Genomic DNA, 17191 nt, shown 5'->3' with positions numbered 1-17191 from the left:
TTTGCGTCGTTTATTGAAGATGCTCTTCATCTAATGCGTCGTGACCAATTTGACAACTAAAAACGTGCTGCCAAAACGGATAAAGCCGAATGACCCAACACAATACACATTTAAGTATCTTAACACAGAAAAAGGTGCATTTATATTACATCTTCATAGAACAAACCAACCGTTTAGTGGGACAGTTAGGCTTTACACAAGTTCAGTTAGGTTTTACACAAGTTAAATCTCAACTCGTGTTGCACCGTGCATCATCAATATGGCTTAAATTATAATCATCGGAATTGAGTATTGCGTTAGCCTCCTTTTTGCAATGACATAACTGGTATTCATTCCATAAATTTAACATTTTTAACGTTACGTAGACATAAACATTAGTTAATATTTTAATACAGTGAAATGAATTTCTACCCAAAAAAAAAAAAAAGATCGCATGTTTTCTAGGTTATACTACTCGATACAACTCTCAACTCTGGCAACTGACAAGTGGTTTACTCTACACACCAAAAAATTTATACGCCTATTTCCCTAATTTTACGAACCGGTCTTGTTTTTCTTCCTCCAGTACTTACTCTCCCACTGTTCGATTCTACTAGTCGTACTCTGTCTCCTTTTCAGAACCGAGTAAAACGAAGCAGGATCATAGGGAGGCGGCATGGTGCAGGGACCGGTCTCAGCTGGGTGTTTCACGAGTGATTCCATCATAAACTTCCGCTCATTTCCATTCCTCGGGCACGCCATTGCCTCTGAGCAGAGCTCCGTGGAGTTCCGAGGGATCTCGGGTTTAAACCGGAGGAGTTTAGAGTATTGGGTTAAGAGATGGAACATGTAATCGTAGACATAGTCCATTTTAAGTTCTTGTTGCACAAACTCACTTGCCTTCCTCCCGATGTCTTGTGCCTGGTAAGACAAATAACAGTGAGAGTATAACATTAGGAGTATCTAAACCAGATTTCTCAACCAAACACTCATGAAATGCATATAAATAAAAAGGGGCATCTGATTCATCATATGGAGCTGATAGAGATTAAATCCAGTAAACTAAGCCAAGAGGATTCACTACCTAATGTGTGTTGATTGAAATCAACGGACATGTGTCTGTGTGTTCACGGTGCAGATATTATTAGATTATACCGAGATTGAGAACCAGTTAACACAGCGGCAGTATAATCTGATACTCTTTTTTAAGTAAATATCGTACCTTTCGCATATGCAAGTTGCCCCAATCAACGGCAAATTTGATGGAGCGGCATTTGTCATCTTCCTTGACGGGCCAGTAATGGTGCCCTGGAAACATACCTCGTGTGAAGAAATCGTAGTAATGAGGTTTCACCATTAATGTCACCGAGTCACAAGCCAGAATGTACTTCTCGCTCACCGACCATGCAGACCCTTCTATGTAAATCTTGTACCTGCATAACAATTTTTTTTTGCATAAGCCACTTCTTAGAACACCAAAAGGAATTGTAAAGGTTCCTCTAAAAAATGTATTATGTATACTACCTGTGATGGCATTGGCTCGCCAAGTCTGAAGTCTTGTAACCTTCCTTTGATTCCTTGACCCAGTCCTACAAAAAACACACCAAAATTAAGCCCATAGAAAAGTATTACATAAACATTCACCGGCATCACAACTCCAGTAACTCCCAACTTTTGCACCATAGTACATCAAACGTTAAGAACAACGTGATATCGGCATAGAGTCAAGTACCTGCTTGTACAAACGAGCTTTCCAGTCATACTCCTCAGAGAGATTACATTTCATGAGATCAAGTCTCGTATCAGCAACCGTTGGATTCCCTTTCCAGTAAGCATAAGGTTCTCTGTCGATCCATTTAGTCCTCTGGTTCCCTTCATTAAGGTCTTTCAATAGACTCTCCCATGGCTTTATATTCACCTCCGCCCTACAAAACCAATGCAATTCTCATCTCTAACATTCTCTAAACAACTCTCACAGCTATTTCTTAGCTACCAAGTACATTCACTATAGGGTTCCATTTTTGTCAAATCTAAAACTACAGACTACAGTGGTGAAGCAATTACCATCCCCAATAGGACCAATCGGGAAACACAATGTCGAGCGTCTCGTTGTTAGCACAGTAACGGAACAACGGCGGCGGCGAAGGTTGATCAACTCCGGAGTATTCCGCCGCCTTCACCACCGGCCAATCAACGCAGTCAAACATGAGCTCGAGATCCGGAATCTTTCCCGGATATCTCCGTAGTAGCTGAACGAAGCCCCAGATCGTGAACACATCTCTCGTCTGGAAAGCCTCACGAAAGTTCTCGACGTAGATCCTGCCGTCGATGATCGCTAATCGGAAAATCGCCGTCGCATTAGCTCGCTCCAAGGCTTCCCTCGTGATACCGGTCTTCTCCCACGGCCGTAGATCCTCGTGGATCCATCGGAAATAGTCGGGACACGTGGCGGATGGAGATCGATCTGATTCGTCTTCTCCGACGTTTGATCGGAAACTCGTCGGGTAACTGTTCCTTGGGCAAGTAACAGTGTCGTTGCCGGAGAAAGCGGCACAGTTTAGCGTGAAGTCTTTATTTGGTTTTTCCGTAATTAGCTTAGTCGACTGAGGGTATTTTGGGGATTGGGTAGCTTCTCTCTGAGTCACGGTCACGGTTTCTTTCTCTATCAGAACCTACAAAACGAAGCCGTTTAGCAAAAATGAGATGGGTGTTAGTTATTGACTAAAGACGATCACGTGAGATCAGTAAAGCTCCTGTGTAAAACACGTGTTGAACGCTCCGTGAACTTGTTTGACAAAAAGTGATGGTGACGCAACAAATTAGGCGCGAAAGAGTTTTTTTTTAGCACCCACTACTAATTACCAAAGTCCGACGTGGCAAAAAATATCGTGATGAGCAAAAAACGACAAGAAGGAGCGTCGTTTTTGATGTAATAGAACAAGAATCTAATTATAGTAAGTGATCTGTGCGTACGGAGGGGTCGAGGAGGAGGCGCGTGGAGAGAAACGCGCCGAGGAGGAGGAAGAGGAAGAGGAAGAGGGAGAAGAAGGCGTAGGATCGGTTGGAAGCACCGGTGCCGGTCTTGACGAGTGGAGACCAGATGGTGTCGAAATTACGAGAATGCGTTGCTCCAGAGACATACGACGGCGAGTTCCTCATCATTGCGCCTCCTTGCTGTTGCATGCCAAATTTGATTTGATAAATCAATCAACGAAAGATGAAGAAGAGAGAGGTGAGAGGTAAGAGAGAGAAAAAGAGAGTCTTTTTTTTTTTGTTGTGTGAGAAAAGGAAGGGACAGAGAATCATGTGAACCAGAACAAGAAAAGGTTTGGTTTAATTAAAAACTAAACTCTTTTAATGTTTGCAAGACTTCTGAAGGTTGTATACTATTTGTATACCTCGAAAAAGGAATAAGTGGGGGTTATTGGTTTAAGATTTGAAAAGAGTTTTAAAGACTTTAAATGTTATATAGAATCTGTTGTTATTAGATCAAGATTTTGTTAAACTCTGTTAAAATTTAGTGTTATTAGTTTGTGATTTGTAAAAAGTCATTTAAAATCTTAACAAATCTGAGTTGTTGGATTCAGACTTTTATAAAATCATTAAAATTTTTGTGTTATTCAATTAAAACAAAAGAATCTAGGATTGTTAATGAGTTCAATTATTATGTTATTGGTTCATGATTTTAGACACTTTCTTTACAAAATAAAGTCATAGAAAGTATCATAAAAATACAGGAATTGTTTGGAGGACTTTACAAGATTTTAGAAAACTAATCAACAAAACTCTTTAGCAATCTTTAACAATCTTTCATATATTCATTTTTAATGATTTTGTTGAACTCTTCAAAAATCTTCATAAATCTCAAACCAATACCACCCCCTAAATGTTTTAAAGTTTCTAGGTGAAATGGGAGACATATAAGTACAATTCGTCTAAATGTTTTCTTTCTTTTTTTACTAAAAAATGTTTAGATCATTTAGATCGTAAACCAACAAAAACAAAAAAAACAAAAAAACAAAAAACAAAAAACAAAAACTATGGAGTATGTGGCAAAACGCACTTGGAAAAATTAAGGATGGTATTGGATTTTAATTTATAAAAATTTTTGAAGAGTTCAACAAAATCATTAAAAATGAATAAGTGAAATATTGTTAAAGATTGCTAGAGAGTTTTGTTGATTAGTTTTCTAAAATCTTGTAAAATGCTCCAAACAATTCCTGTATTTTTGTGATACTTTTCTATGACTTTATTTTATAAAGAAAGTGTCTAAAATCATAAACCAATAGCATAATAATTGAGCTCATTAACAATCCTAGATTCTTTTGTGTTAATTGAATAACACAAACTTTTAATGACTTTATAAAAGTATGAATCCAATAACCCAAATTTGTTAAGATTTTAAATGATTTTTTACAAATCACAAACTAATAACACTAAACTTTAACAGAGTTTAACAAAATCTTGATCTAATAACAACACATTCTACATAACATTTAAAATCTTTAAAACTCTATTTATCTCAAACCAATAATCCCACTTAATTTAGCTGTAAGATTTTTATATGTATGATTCAATAAAATTCTTCAAAAGTAGTACTAGATAGATTAGCTGAATTTCGGGAAAATAACAAAAACAGTGTAAACGTCTATAAGGCCTATAGGTCGACGCCAAACTCCGAGACCAAGCCCAAGCCCGAATTAAACGTTTGTATAATTTGACTAGCGAGGCTAAGATCAGAAGATCATCATATCGTAATTATTTCAAAGTTCAAACCGATCAAATTATAGACGTGGGTCATAAGGTCATGTGTACTCATATATCTTTCCCGGTTTAGGTTCATATTTAAACATCATTTTTTTTTCAAAAAAGTGGCAACAACTAACAAACCGAGCATTATTTTGGACCACAATAAAGCACATTGGATTGGAGTACTACACATGTGGTCATTTCGAGAAAATGGACCAATGTTGTTTAACTCCTTTTTTAAGTGATATTGTTCTAATATCATATAGTACTGTCGACGATCTGGTTACGACATGACATTTACATTGTAGAGCTGTCTTGGTCGGAGTTCACTGTTCAATAAAGGTTTCGCGGAAGCCTTGAATATATCAGAAATAGTCAAATACTAGTGTTTAAGTGAGGTCTTATTAATGTTTGAATATTCAGAACCAATTTCAAAGTTAATGGATCATTAGGTCTCATATATTTAGGAAATTTTTGTACTCTCGGCACTTGCAAATATCACATCATCTTCTTGGATCTTCTTCTTAAACAGAATGATGAAGAAAAAAGCAAATAAATCGAATTATGGGATTAACAAATCTATTTAGGAGTGCCCTCCCTCTTTGACATTTTTTGAATTAAAGCTCATGCTTAATAACTATCCATGTCCCTACCTTTCATCACAACTTTATATAAAAAAAATGAGACTATTACATTCTTTCACAAAAAGTTGAATAGTTTTATTATGAGGTAAAACTAAAATAGTAGTATCAATGAAAGTCAAGTATCTAAAATTTTAAACCCTCATCGTCAAGAACTTTAAATTGAGTTAATCGAAACCCTCTTTGATACGTAATTTACTTCATCGAATTATTTCATCATGATTCATGAATCATGCTGCCTCCAAGAAATTGCATTTAATTTAATAAAACTTAATAAACCAAAAAGGATAATATAGTTTATAGGATTCTCGATTTTTGTTATTTTCCTAAATAAGATTTCTCAATTATTTGAACGACATTATTTCATTTCTAAAGTATATACTATTAAAACATGATATGATATTTGAACTGAAAAAAGAAAGTAAAGGGTACACAAAAGGTTTGCATAAATCCGGATTTTCATTTTATCTGCTTTACAGTAGGGACTGTTTCTTGTTCCATTATCAATATCAACTAAATAAACCATTTATAAAATATGGCGATGCCTAACTAATACTATTAGAAAGTAATATTAATTACAAGTGATTGGAAGAGAGTGAGAGCGATATGATTTGGGGGCAGCGAAGAAAACCGAAAGCTCACACTCACACCTTTTCTGTTACTATTTCACGCGTGCTGTGTTCTTCCTTTGTCTCCCTATTTCACAACCCAAGAACCCTTTCCATTATAACATATACTACTATAATAAAATATGAAAATACTAATCTGTATTCACAGTGCATATACAGAATCCACCTATATATATAGGCATACACACTTAGGAGCCTTTGAGCACTGCTTCATTCTCTAGAACTAAGTATTATAAGCTTGAATTGAGTTGATAAGATCATGTCTGTGAGTATCTATCTCACTCCTTTCTTCTTACTTATTGTCATTCGATTATAATTCATATATGTATAGCTGAAATGTGAGTTTTGTAGATGGCAGTGGAGATAAGAGTTCCAAACTTGGATTGTGAAGGATGTGCTTCTAAGCTTAGGAAGACTCTGCTCAAGCTTAAAGGTATTGAAATCTTTTGCGTTTTAGTATGTTTCTTTTGGCTCAATATCTAAGTAGTGAGAGTGCTCGCTCGTACGGATTTTGGTTTGTATTGAGTTTTGACTATTAAAAGCAATACATGAATCGTTATAACGTCGTCGGTTCTCATTGTATTTGTGATTTTAATCAATATCTTACATATTCAAACCAATTTAAGTTTTAGATTTGTTTAGTTTGATTGTTGTTTTCTTTTCTTAGATTTTAAGAACAGATTAATTAAGTTTAGCAAAATTAAGATTAGAGTTTGGTTCATATATCTGAATTTAAACATCTCAGCCAAATCTTAAACCATATATAATGAACCGATTAAAATCGAACATCAACTTTCGGTTACTTCACATGGTCAGATTTTTTAGTTAATTTCTCTGGTTATTATTGGTTTACATGCAGGAGTGGAAGAAGTGGAAGTGGAGATGGAAACCCAAAAAGTGACGGCTCGAGGATACCGGTTAGAGGAAAAGAAGGTATTGAAAGCGGTACGACGGGCCGGTAAAGCGGCTGAACCGTGGCCATACCGGTTAGGTAATAGCCATTTTGCTTCTTTCTACAAATATCCTTCTTATGTGACCAACCACTATTACTCTGACGCACACCGTACGGATCCCACCGGTGGTGTCCACACTTTCTTCCACACACCTGCGGTATACTCTGTTGCCGTGGCCGGCGATGAGATCGCGGCTTCGATGTTTAGCGACGATAATCCCCATGCTTGTACCATTATGTAATCTTTTTTTTGTTTTTTTTTAAGTATACAAAATATGTTTTCAGTGCATCTTCCATGTCCAGCTTTGATTTGATGTGTTTGTTTTTGTATAACTAAATGTTGGAATGAGAAAGTAAAGTATATGTTGTTTTGAGTAAATAGAGTGTTTAGTCTGAATAAATTAGATCAACAACACATGAACTAAACAAAAATTATCCGATTCGAAATCTGTTTTCATACGAAAATAGACTGAAAAATATACGATTAAGAACAAAATCGGGGAAATTGCCAAAACAAATGAGACTCATCGGTTTATTTGGTTTTAAACCTTAACCGAGTCTAAGTATCTAACATCTTCTCAAGAAGGTTTATCTTATTTTGGCCCATTTAAGACCAGGAGGCCTAATCTTAACATATAAATAAACCTAGCGAGAAATTATCTAGGGCTTTGTTACGTGTGAGTGACGTTCTTTTTGTTATTTGATCTCTACGTGTCATCGATTGTGTTGTACTCATCTGTATTCGATCTGCTATTTGTGTAATGTTTTTGTGATCCTCTCTTAATTACTTCGATCTCATGTGTTGTGCTAGCTCATTCGTTATTGCGTTTATTCCGAGTTTTAATCTGGATTCGTTGATGTGTTTTTTTTTTCATTGATTTAACGATGTTGAAAACTCCCTAATGTAGTACTGATTTTAATAAGCGTTTTCAAGATCCTTTAGTTATTATATGTTTTGCTTGTTTGATGTTAATTAGCTTTATAGCATTGTTGAGGTGTCTTAAATTTGCAGTGTGAACTTACGTCATTTGATTTCTCTTGAGTCTTGAGCCTAACTAGCAGTCATTTGAACTTACGAATTCACATGTTGCCCATTGTTATTGTTTTTGCAGATTGTGGTGAAGAAATGAAGAACAACAATGTCATCCCCAATGGACGACACTTCAAAAAGAAGTGAGAAAACTTTGATGTTTCACTAAGTTAACACTATATTCTCTTTGCTTACTCAGCAAGGCATAAAAAGGCTGTGAAGATCTTCCCCCGTCCCAGTGCATGGTCAGACTCTCCGACCTGTTGTGCATGGTCAGACTCTTAAGTACAACATGAAGGATCAGAACCGGTAAAGGATTCACTCTTGAAGAGCTCAAGGTTTGTAATATCTCTCTGTTCTTCATTTTATAGCTTTTGTATTTTGTTTCATGTTGGATATTGTTCAGATTGTTATTAATTTCTTATTTTTTTAATCAACTTTAGGCTGCTGATATCCCCAAGAAGTTGGCTCCTACAGTAGGTAATTCTCTTGACCATCATCGCAAGAACCGATCTTTAGAAGGTCTTCAATCCAATTTCCAGAGGCTAAAATCCATACAAGGCTAAGTTAGTTATCTTCCCGCGTGGTGCTCATAGTGACAATCTTAATTTCTTCTTTTTGTCTCAAAGATCTGTTTTTGGTTTCATCAGTGTTTTAATCATTCAATCTTCGATTTTGATGCTAGCTTGATTCTCTGAATTTATGGAAAATATCATATCATATTATATTTTATATATTTTGTTATATACTGTAGTTTCATATAGTTTATAAATCTCATCTTAATCTGTGAGACTGTGATACATCAAACAAAACACTTCTTCAAGACAACACTCTCAATCGGAATCAAATCAGACGGAAACACACAGTCCTGATTCTTCTCCGGCAACAAACTGCATGGCTCCGGCTTAACTCTGCTCGTAACTCCAGCAACATTTGTACAATTCCACTGCACCTTTTTAGCATTATCCGCCAAAGCCATAGTCACATTCGAAATACAAATACCCTTAAACGGATCTTTATCAATCCCGTCGAGACTCGCAGACATGGTCACGTTCTCAGCCGTCATATCACGGTAGTTTATATTAGTAACTTCCGGAAACGCCTTAGGATCGTAACCTTCGTCAGGGTGGCTGTTGTAGTCTCCATTCATCCAGAAAACGAATTTCATCGTCTTCATTGTGATCCTCCTAGCGAAAATGTCCTTTACGTAACCGCCACGCCCCGCAGCGGTTTTGATTCGGATGGCTGATTCTGTGTTGGTTAGAGTAACGTCTTCGATTCTAACGTCTTTGATTCCTCCGGACATTTCACTTCCTAACGCTACTCCTGCGCTCTTTGGGGAGATGCATGTGAGCCGTCGGATAGAGAGCTGCCTCGTCGGCATTCCGAACTTGATCCCGTATTGGTCCCAACCACTCTTCACGGCGATGCAGTCGTCTCCGGAGACTATGTAACAGTCTTCGATCAATGTGTTTTTGCAAGAATCTGGATGGGATAATCAAGAAACAGAGTCGTTTATTTAAAGTTAAACACACACAAAAACAGAGGATGAAACAATGTGCCACGTAGGATAATAATATTGCCACGTAAGATAACTAAACATTACCTGGATTGATTCCGTCGGTGTTAGGAACAGTGACGGGAGCAAGAATGGTGACGTGTTTGATGATGACGTTTTTACAATAGACCGGATGAATGTTCCACGACGGCGAATCGATCAATGTGATGTTCGAGATTTGAATTTTTTTAGAGAACAAGAGCTCGATCAAGTACGGTCTTGTCAACTTAAACTGCTTCTTTTTGAATTTATCCCACCAATACTGTCCTTGTCCGTTGATCGTCCCGTTGTTGCCTTTATAATCAAGAAAAACAATCAAAATCAGAATCGGAAATTTTCTGATTATATAATCTGACAACATGCATGGTGTGTAGTGTGATTGTGTTGGAAACTTACCGGTGATAACCACGTCGGTTAAGTTTGTACCGGAGATGAGACTGTTGAATCTCCCGGCTCCGTTTCCGTCTCTTCCCATCCCGTACGATGGCAATGGACCGATCACTGGCCATTCAGATTCGTCCTGTGTTTGTTCAAAAATGTTATAGGTGGAACCGAACCGGACGGTTGTATAATGCATACATACACTCGTTTTAATGCATTTAAGATGTGTATCAAGTAGGGAGAGGTGCTAACAGAAAAGAATTCTAAGTTCTAACGTCAAAACCCTCAATTAGACTAAATTTGTGATTCATTAGGAACAGTTTGATTTGGTCAAATCAGTATAGCTTGATATGGTATATATGAAATGTAAAGACGTTTAACTCGGATCCATCAAACCCTAAACCAAAAACTGATACAAAACTATTACTTGTTTGGTTACTACTGGATTTTTAAATATATGAATGAAACGGATTTAAGCACACACTTACCTGAGATGCAAGGATGGTAGCACCATGTTGGATGAACAAAGTAAAGTGGCTGGTAAGGTTGAAACTTCCGGTAAGCCATTTCCCGGGAGGAACTACGAGTTGAGCTCCGCCATCGGTTGCCATTTGGCTGAGCTTGCTTATGGCTTCCCTAAACGCTTTTGTATTAGAAGTTTTTCCATCTCCAACCGCACCAAAATCAGTCAGTATTGCACTATGTTTCCGACATCTCAACGCTTGGAACTCAATCTTGGAATCCACCTTTTTCCGGTGACTCCGGGATTCAATTGCCGGAAAATGGAATATAGCCAAAATGGCTAGTATAGCAAACACCGGCCTAATCATCTACACAACATACAAACATGCACATAGATGATTAAAACTGACGATGCTATATTGAAAATTTAAATTAATCAAATTAATATTTCCGTGATGTATTGGTTTAGATAATTTGAACTTCTATAGATTTGATAACGAACAATAACGCAAATTATTAGCGGATATAAAGATGTTTACGACAAACAAGTAAATTAGGACAATATTATTTTGGAGGAAAAATGAGAAGAAGAATCTGTTGTTTACCTTAAGATACTTTAACCTTTAAGAACCAAAGAAAGAACAGAGAAATATATGTCTTCCTTCTGGTCTAATTGTCTGTGAGAGATAACATAAGAGATCCATATATATTTATAGATTTCTTTTGCAAACACATTAAGGAATATAGTCTTTTATCTTCCGATTGCAATTATGTAAAGATTTTTAAAAAATCCAATTGTAATATTTTAATTAATAATTTTCCTAAGAAAATAACCAAAGAGTATAAAATAAGAAAGTTATAATAAAAAGACTACCTAAATATATATATATATATATCAATATATCTCATATAATCCATTTAAGTATAAAATCATATGATTTCTTTTCCATCTTTACAAGAATACAATTCTAAATTTGGAATTCTACAATTAAACCTCTTGGGATTAGCAGGACTCCCATTGCTGACCTGATTTTTACCAACTTTATTTTTGGACCACTATATTTATAGAGATATGTTATTTTTTTTTTTGGGATCAATTATAGAGATATGTTATTAAATGTATGGATTTTATATCATTGAGAAAATTGGAAAAATATTTAAGTTTAAGATTTCATTTTCTATACTATATCTGTCATTGGTTATTGAGAAACAATCCTAAAATAATAAATAAAGTATCATGAATTATATTCAACAAAGTTATTAGTTAGGACTCATATTTATCAACACACTACACATGTTGACTAACTTTAGAATAATGCATCTTTAGCAATAGAAATTGGCCACATCTTATTTTCTTTTGGCTTTTGCACACTTGATAGATTACATATATATATATATATATATATATTTGTTGATAATTTAATTGGTTTGCTTTCCAAGAGGAGGAAATAAATACTAGAAATCCCTTATATATTAATAGATAAGCACTCTAACAAAAAGCTTATGTGTCGTGCTGACATAGCTTTTGTGCTTTTTTTACATCTCATTATCATAAAATATGTCATTGACAAATATAAGACAATGCTATTTTCTATTAGTTTTTAAAAATCAAAGATTTAATCAGTAATTAAAACCCATAAATATATTTAATTATCAATTTTATAACATATTTAATTATTAGAAGTAAATTACATTTCACAAACAATAAAAAAATTATTCATTTAGTTACCACTTTTATACATTTTCTCATTGCATTTTTTAAATTTAGGATTAGTTTAAATTATACCGATTAGTCTAAAAATTCCCTATACATTAATAGAGAATAACTCACACAAAAAGCTGATGTATAAAATAAATACCCTTACATAGCTATTGTGCCTTTTTTTAATAAATACCCTTACATCTCATTATCATTTACATAAAATATGTCATTGACAAATATAAGGCAATGTTATTCTCTATTGGTTTTTAAAAATCAAAGATTTAATTAGCAATTAAATCTAGAAATGTATTTAATTATCAATTTCATAATATATCTAATTATTAGAAGTAAATTACATTTCACAAACAATAAAAAAATTATTCATTTATTTACTACTTTTATACATTTTTCTCATTGCACTTTTTAAACTTAGAATTAATTTAAATTAAACTGATTAGTTAAAAAATATTGTTTTATCTATTTAATGGTATAGTGATGTAGATAATAATGTGAATCATAAAATATGTGAATTTTTTTTTTAGAAACACAAAAAGATATTAAAACTTTTTACACCAACTTACATTCTTTTCCAAGTTCAAATATTTCACGGGTGAAACATATTTTATAAAAAAATAAACGCAAATTTGAATAAACAAAAAATAAACTTTACTTACATATTTTGTTTTATACAAAAAATCTTAAATCTCAAATAATAATTTTATTATAATATTTTATTTAAACTGATTTATTCCACACATAATACAGGTTGGAACCTAGTAAATTTATTAAACTTTGGTCTAGACATTCTTAGGGTTTGAGATAAATTTGCATAGGTCAACGTATTTCGCTCTTAAACTCATGGATTTTCTTTGTATAATATGAAACCGCAGTAAATAATACATATACATACATATGTTTTTAAAAGTTCCATGCAGTTGTCTTCATATGTATAGAAAAAAAGACGAACCTTCTTCTGACTTCTTTTTTTTTTTTTTTTTTTTTTTTTGTAAAAGTTCTTATGACTTCTTGATTGGTGCCGATAATGATAATATTAAGTAATATAAAACTGTATGTTGGATCTAGTTAATATTTCTTTCCAGTTTCTAAATTTTCATAATTTGTCTTCTACAAATGCTTTAGCAAGCAAGCCTTTATTGAAATTTGAACGTCAGCTAAAACGAAAAAGATGAACGCCTGGGTTTCTTGAATTTTTATATATATACAAATGTTACATTTTAGTTCTTTCATATTTACATTATGGACTATATAAATCATAAACCTGCGCACGTTGCATATCCTAATCTAGAGAATATGAGCACGACATCTTTTTAATACAACATTCTCAATAGGAATCTTTTCCGTCGGAAAAGTACACCCAAACTGAAGTCCCGTATCCGGTAACAAACTGCACGGCTGCGGCGTAACGCTTTTCGATTTTCCGACGATATCCACACAATGGAACTGCTGCTTACTCGCATTCGGAGAAAGCGATATACTAACATTCGACATGCATAAACTCGTAAAAGGATTGCTTTTCATCGCTTGGAGCTTCGCCGAGGTGGTAACATTCTCAGCCTTAATATCTCGGAAGTTGATATTGGTAACGATCGGCTTGGCCTTGGGAATATTGTATCCACCTCTTGGTACTGATTTGTGTGATCCCGTCATTAAGAAAACGTATTTCGATGTCTTGATCATGAACCTCCGAGCCCAAACATTTTGAACGTTACCGCCGCCGTCCACAGCGGTTTCAATCTTGACAGCGGATTGTGTGTTGTATAGATTTACGTCTTCGATTCTTACACCTGAAATTCCTCCGGAAACTTCGCTTCCTAGGGCTACGCCTGCACCGTTGGGGGCATTGCATGAGAGCCGTCGGATCATAAGCATTTGGATTGCCGTAACAACTGCAATTCCACTCTTGAGGCCGACGCAATCGTTGCCAGAGATTACGAAGCAGTCTTCTATTAGTGTGTTGACACAAGAATCTGTGGAAGGAACCAGTGGTAAATTATACATTTTGATTGTATACAGTTTAGTTCATAATATTACGTAACAAAAAAAACAGACATTTTAATTTTTTTGCAAACGTATATAAACATTCAAGACTTTAATACGTTCTTATTATAAAACTAAAGATTGGTCATTTCATTTATTCTAATGTTAACTATAACAGAAATAATATAGAAAATGTCGTTATATCAGTTGTGTAGACAATATACCTGGATTGATTCCATCAGTGTTAGGAGAATCGATAGGATTAGATATTTTAACATCTTTAATGATGACATTTCTGCAATACACAGGGTGGATACTCCACATCGGAGCATCAAACAAATTGATATTCGAGAGCTGAACGTTTTTGGAGGACTCAATCTCGATCAAACATGGGTCTTTGTATCGACTTGAAACCACCATTTCGATACTTTGCCCACCATGACTTCCCTTGTCCATTGATTATCCCTTTGTCACCTAACGAATAACGTTTGGTTGTATAAAACAATATTCATTTGATTAGGTCGAATGCCTATTAAATTGTATGATGTATGTTAATATTTTCTCGTGTGTGCTTAATTAATTACCACTTACCAGTGATAACATCATCAGTTAGGTTTCTTCCGTAGATTAAACTAGCAAACCTTGTATCTCTGTATGACGGCAACACTTGAAGCATGGGATATTCAGATTTGTCCTGTTTGTTTCAAACCAAATGTTATTTATCCCAAAGAGAATACAATATATATTATATACTGATACGTACTTCAATAAATTAGTATATTTCTTCAATCCTAAATTAATTTTTCAGTTTAATTTGTATAGCAATAAACTAATAATATATCATGATCCAGAATGTTATTAATTTATATAGAGGTTTTACGTACTTAATTAATCTTTGTATCTACATATCTATTTATTTTATGAATATCGCAATTAAATATCTGATTATAATTGGGATATATATGAGTAGTTACTATATATAGAGAGGCTAATTATAAACCTAGCAACAAACATAGACATTACCTGAGAAGCAAGGATGGTTGCACCTTCTTTGATGTGCAAAGTAAAATGGCTGGTGAGGTTGAAACTTCCGGTGAGCCATTGCCCTTTCGGGACAATGAGTTGGCTTCCACCATCGGTTGCTTTCAAACTAAGGTTTTTTATAGCTTCTCTAAACGTTTTCGTGTTTGAGGTTTTTCCGTCTCCAATACCTCCGAAATCCGTCAAAATTGCGCTATGTCTCCGACACTCCAAAACCACGTTTTCAACAAAATCCCTACCAAGTGTAGGATCCCGAGATGAGTATGTCTTACTGCTATTGAGTGATTGTGATTCTATCACCGGAAAATCCAATATCACCAAAACTACTAATATGCAAAAATTTATCCGAATCATCGCTGAAAAACAAGTGAATCATTGTCCGTTATTTAATATCGAAGCTATAACATATAAGATTTATATTTATTATTGAAAAAATAGAGAAAGATATCTGATTACTTACCTTTAAAATTCAGAGTTTGAATACGTAATCCAAGGTGTTTATCAAAGATGATAGTCAATGTCGTAACTTGTATAAAGAGTAGGACTAAGTTGCTTAATTTATAGATGTGTAATGGTTTTACCAAAATAAGCGAGAGCTATAACAAAACAAACGCACGGCTCCATATCCTTTTATTTATAGTAGAGGCTACATTTAAACGCTCTCTTTATTTTATTTTGGCTACATTTGAACCTGATGATAATTATAAACGATTGCTTTTAATTATAGATGAAAAGAGTTCAATTTTAGGAGTCTTAATCCAAAATTACATAAAAATAAAAATCAGTTCCACCATTATCAATTATAACCAAAAATTTATAGATAAAAAAGATTTCATTTTCACTCTTTATTAAAAAGATTACTATATATGATGTATGAACACTACAAGAAAATCGTGTATTTATAGCATAAGAAAATAGCGTTTTAACGCTTTATGCTATGTTAAATAAACGTGAAATTATAGATAGCGTTTATTTATAAGTAGACGCTATAAATATATCGGTCAAACTTCAAAATTTTGACGCGGAAAGTTTTTAGGTTTCGCGGGTCTCAATTAATAGCATATCTCATAAAAAACGCTATTGAAATAAAAAGCGGAAATATATTTTTTATTGCCCGCCTCACCATTTGGAAAAAAAAAAGAAAAAAAAAAAAGAATACTCACTCCTCACCTACTCACTCGTCCCACCTTTCTCAAAATTTTGGGTTCTCTCGACTCCTCACCTACTCACTCGTTTCACCTTCTCAAATTTTTTCAGTCTCTAATTTCTCAGTTTTCAATTTCTAATCTCACTCGTTTGATTTCTCATTGGTTTGGTTTTACTCGGAGCCTCACTCGGATCTCTAGTCTGTCAAGCCTCACTCGAAGCCCCAGTCGTCGATTTCTGAAAACCAAAGGTGATTAATCGAATCGAATCGACGACTAATTCTTTAATCGAATCGACGACTGTTTCTTTTTTCTTCCTTCGTTTCTTTTGTTTAATCACTGTTTGGTAATCGATTTGTTTCTTTTGTTCTTTTGCATGCAGATTTCAGGATTCGATCTGATTCGATCTGAGTTTAAGGTACTGAAAATTTACTTTTTCTTTCTTAATATTGTTCTAAATTTTCGTTTTGTGTGGGAATATTAGATCTAATTAAATTTGCGTTTTCGTTCTAACACAGTTTTTTTTCAATTTTACAGAGATTTTTGTAAGTTCGCGAAGACTTAAGATCTTTTCATCTGGTGAGTTATTATTTAGGAGTTTAAGTTTTTTTATTTAGTTCTTGTTCTCTTCGATCTGTGTTTTTGATTGACAACCCTGTGTTCGTGGTCGATTCAACACTGTGTTCGTGGTCGAGTTTTGGTGGTTTTGTAAGATGGACAAGTCTTGGGTCTGGCTTCCAAGGTATGAACTTGTCTTTTTTTTCCTTTCTGTTACATATTTTTCCTTTTATGAGAATTAACCTTTGAAATTTTTTTCACTTGAAGGGCCATGAGTTTCAGACAGGGGCAACTAATTTTGTGCATGCATCTGCACTGAGATTGGGTAATCCTAGTGACATCTTCTGTCCCTGTATAGATTGCCGC

At 34.5% G+C, this 17191-nt stretch overlaps 3 protein-coding genes and 1 pseudogene across 3 annotated transcripts; 1 reads left to right on the top strand and 3 right to left on the bottom strand.

Moving 5' to 3' along the window:
- Positions 1-305: 305 nt before the first annotated feature.
- Positions 306-3344, bottom strand: LOC147938488 (uncharacterized). Its single transcript, XM_087466280.1, has 6 exons — positions 2953-3344; positions 2044-2651; positions 1712-1904; positions 1504-1568; positions 1202-1412; positions 306-900 (listed from the first exon to the last, which is right to left on the bottom strand). The coding sequence occupies exons 1-6, from the start codon at positions 3160-3162 to the stop codon at positions 535-537; spliced, it is 1653 nt and encodes a 550-aa protein (XP_087322406.1). The 5' UTR covers positions 3163-3344; the 3' UTR covers positions 306-534.
- A 2626-nt stretch (positions 3345-5970) lies between these two features.
- LOC104711395 (heavy metal-associated isoprenylated plant protein 31) lies at positions 5971-7329 on the top strand. The gene is made up of 3 exons (XM_010428096.3): positions 5971-6263; positions 6350-6431; positions 6858-7329. The coding sequence occupies exons 1-3, from the start codon at positions 6258-6260 to the stop codon at positions 7190-7192; spliced, it is 423 nt and encodes a 140-aa protein (XP_010426398.1). The 5' UTR covers positions 5971-6257; the 3' UTR covers positions 7193-7329.
- A 1350-nt stretch (positions 7330-8679) lies between these two features.
- Positions 8680-11420, bottom strand: LOC147938487 (putative polygalacturonase). Its single transcript, XM_087466281.1, has 6 exons — positions 11376-11420; positions 10987-11058; positions 10408-10749; positions 9935-10058; positions 9587-9832; positions 8680-9465 (listed from the first exon to the last, which is right to left on the bottom strand). Exons 3-6 carry the CDS (start codon positions 10747-10749, stop codon positions 8783-8785), a joined length of 1395 nt encoding a protein of 464 aa, XP_087322407.1. The 5' UTR covers positions 10987-11058; positions 11376-11420; the 3' UTR covers positions 8680-8782.
- Positions 11421-13385: 1965 nt separating this feature from the next.
- Positions 13386-15476, bottom strand: LOC104715440 (putative polygalacturonase; annotated as a pseudogene).
- Between the last annotated feature and the right edge of the window lie 1715 nt (positions 15477-17191).

The sequence above is a fragment of the Camelina sativa genome, chromosome 9 (genome assembly GCF_030686135.1).
Source record: "Camelina sativa cultivar CO46 ecotype springtype chromosome 9, ASM3068613v1".
In the NCBI taxonomy this organism is placed as follows: Eukaryota; Viridiplantae; Streptophyta; class Magnoliopsida; order Brassicales; family Brassicaceae; genus Camelina; species Camelina sativa.
This window is presented reverse-complemented; position numbering and strand designations above follow the sequence as displayed.

Bases quoted from the DNA above. Each gene is read 5' to 3' on its own strand.
- LOC147938488 (XM_087466280.1), bottom strand. From the start codon at position 3,162: ATGCAACAGCAAGGAGGCGCAATGATGAGGAACTCGCCGTCGTATGTC. The intron at 2,652-2,952 runs GTACGCACAGAT...TTCGTTTTGTAG, and splicing joins GCCTCCTCCTCGACCCCTCC to GTTCTGATAGAGAAAGAAAC. The intron at 1,413-1,503 runs GTAGTATACATA...ATTGTTATGCAG, and splicing joins GCGAGCCAATGCCATCACAG to GTACAAGATTTACATAGAAG.
- LOC104711395 (XM_010428096.3), top strand. The intron at 6,432-6,857 runs GTATTGAAATCT...GTTTACATGCAG, and splicing joins GACTCTGCTCAAGCTTAAAG to GAGTGGAAGAAGTGGAAGTG.
- LOC147938487 (XM_087466281.1), bottom strand. From the start codon at position 10,749: ATGATTAGGCCGGTGTTTGCTATACTAGCCATTTTGGCTATATTCCAT. The intron at 10,059-10,407 runs GTAAGTGTGTGC...GAACAAACACAG, and splicing joins CTACCATCCTTGCATCTCAG to GACGAATCTGAATGGCCAGT. The intron at 9,466-9,586 runs GTAATGTTTAGT...TATCCCATCCAG, and splicing joins CACCGACGGAATCAATCCAG to ATTCTTGCAAAAACACATTG.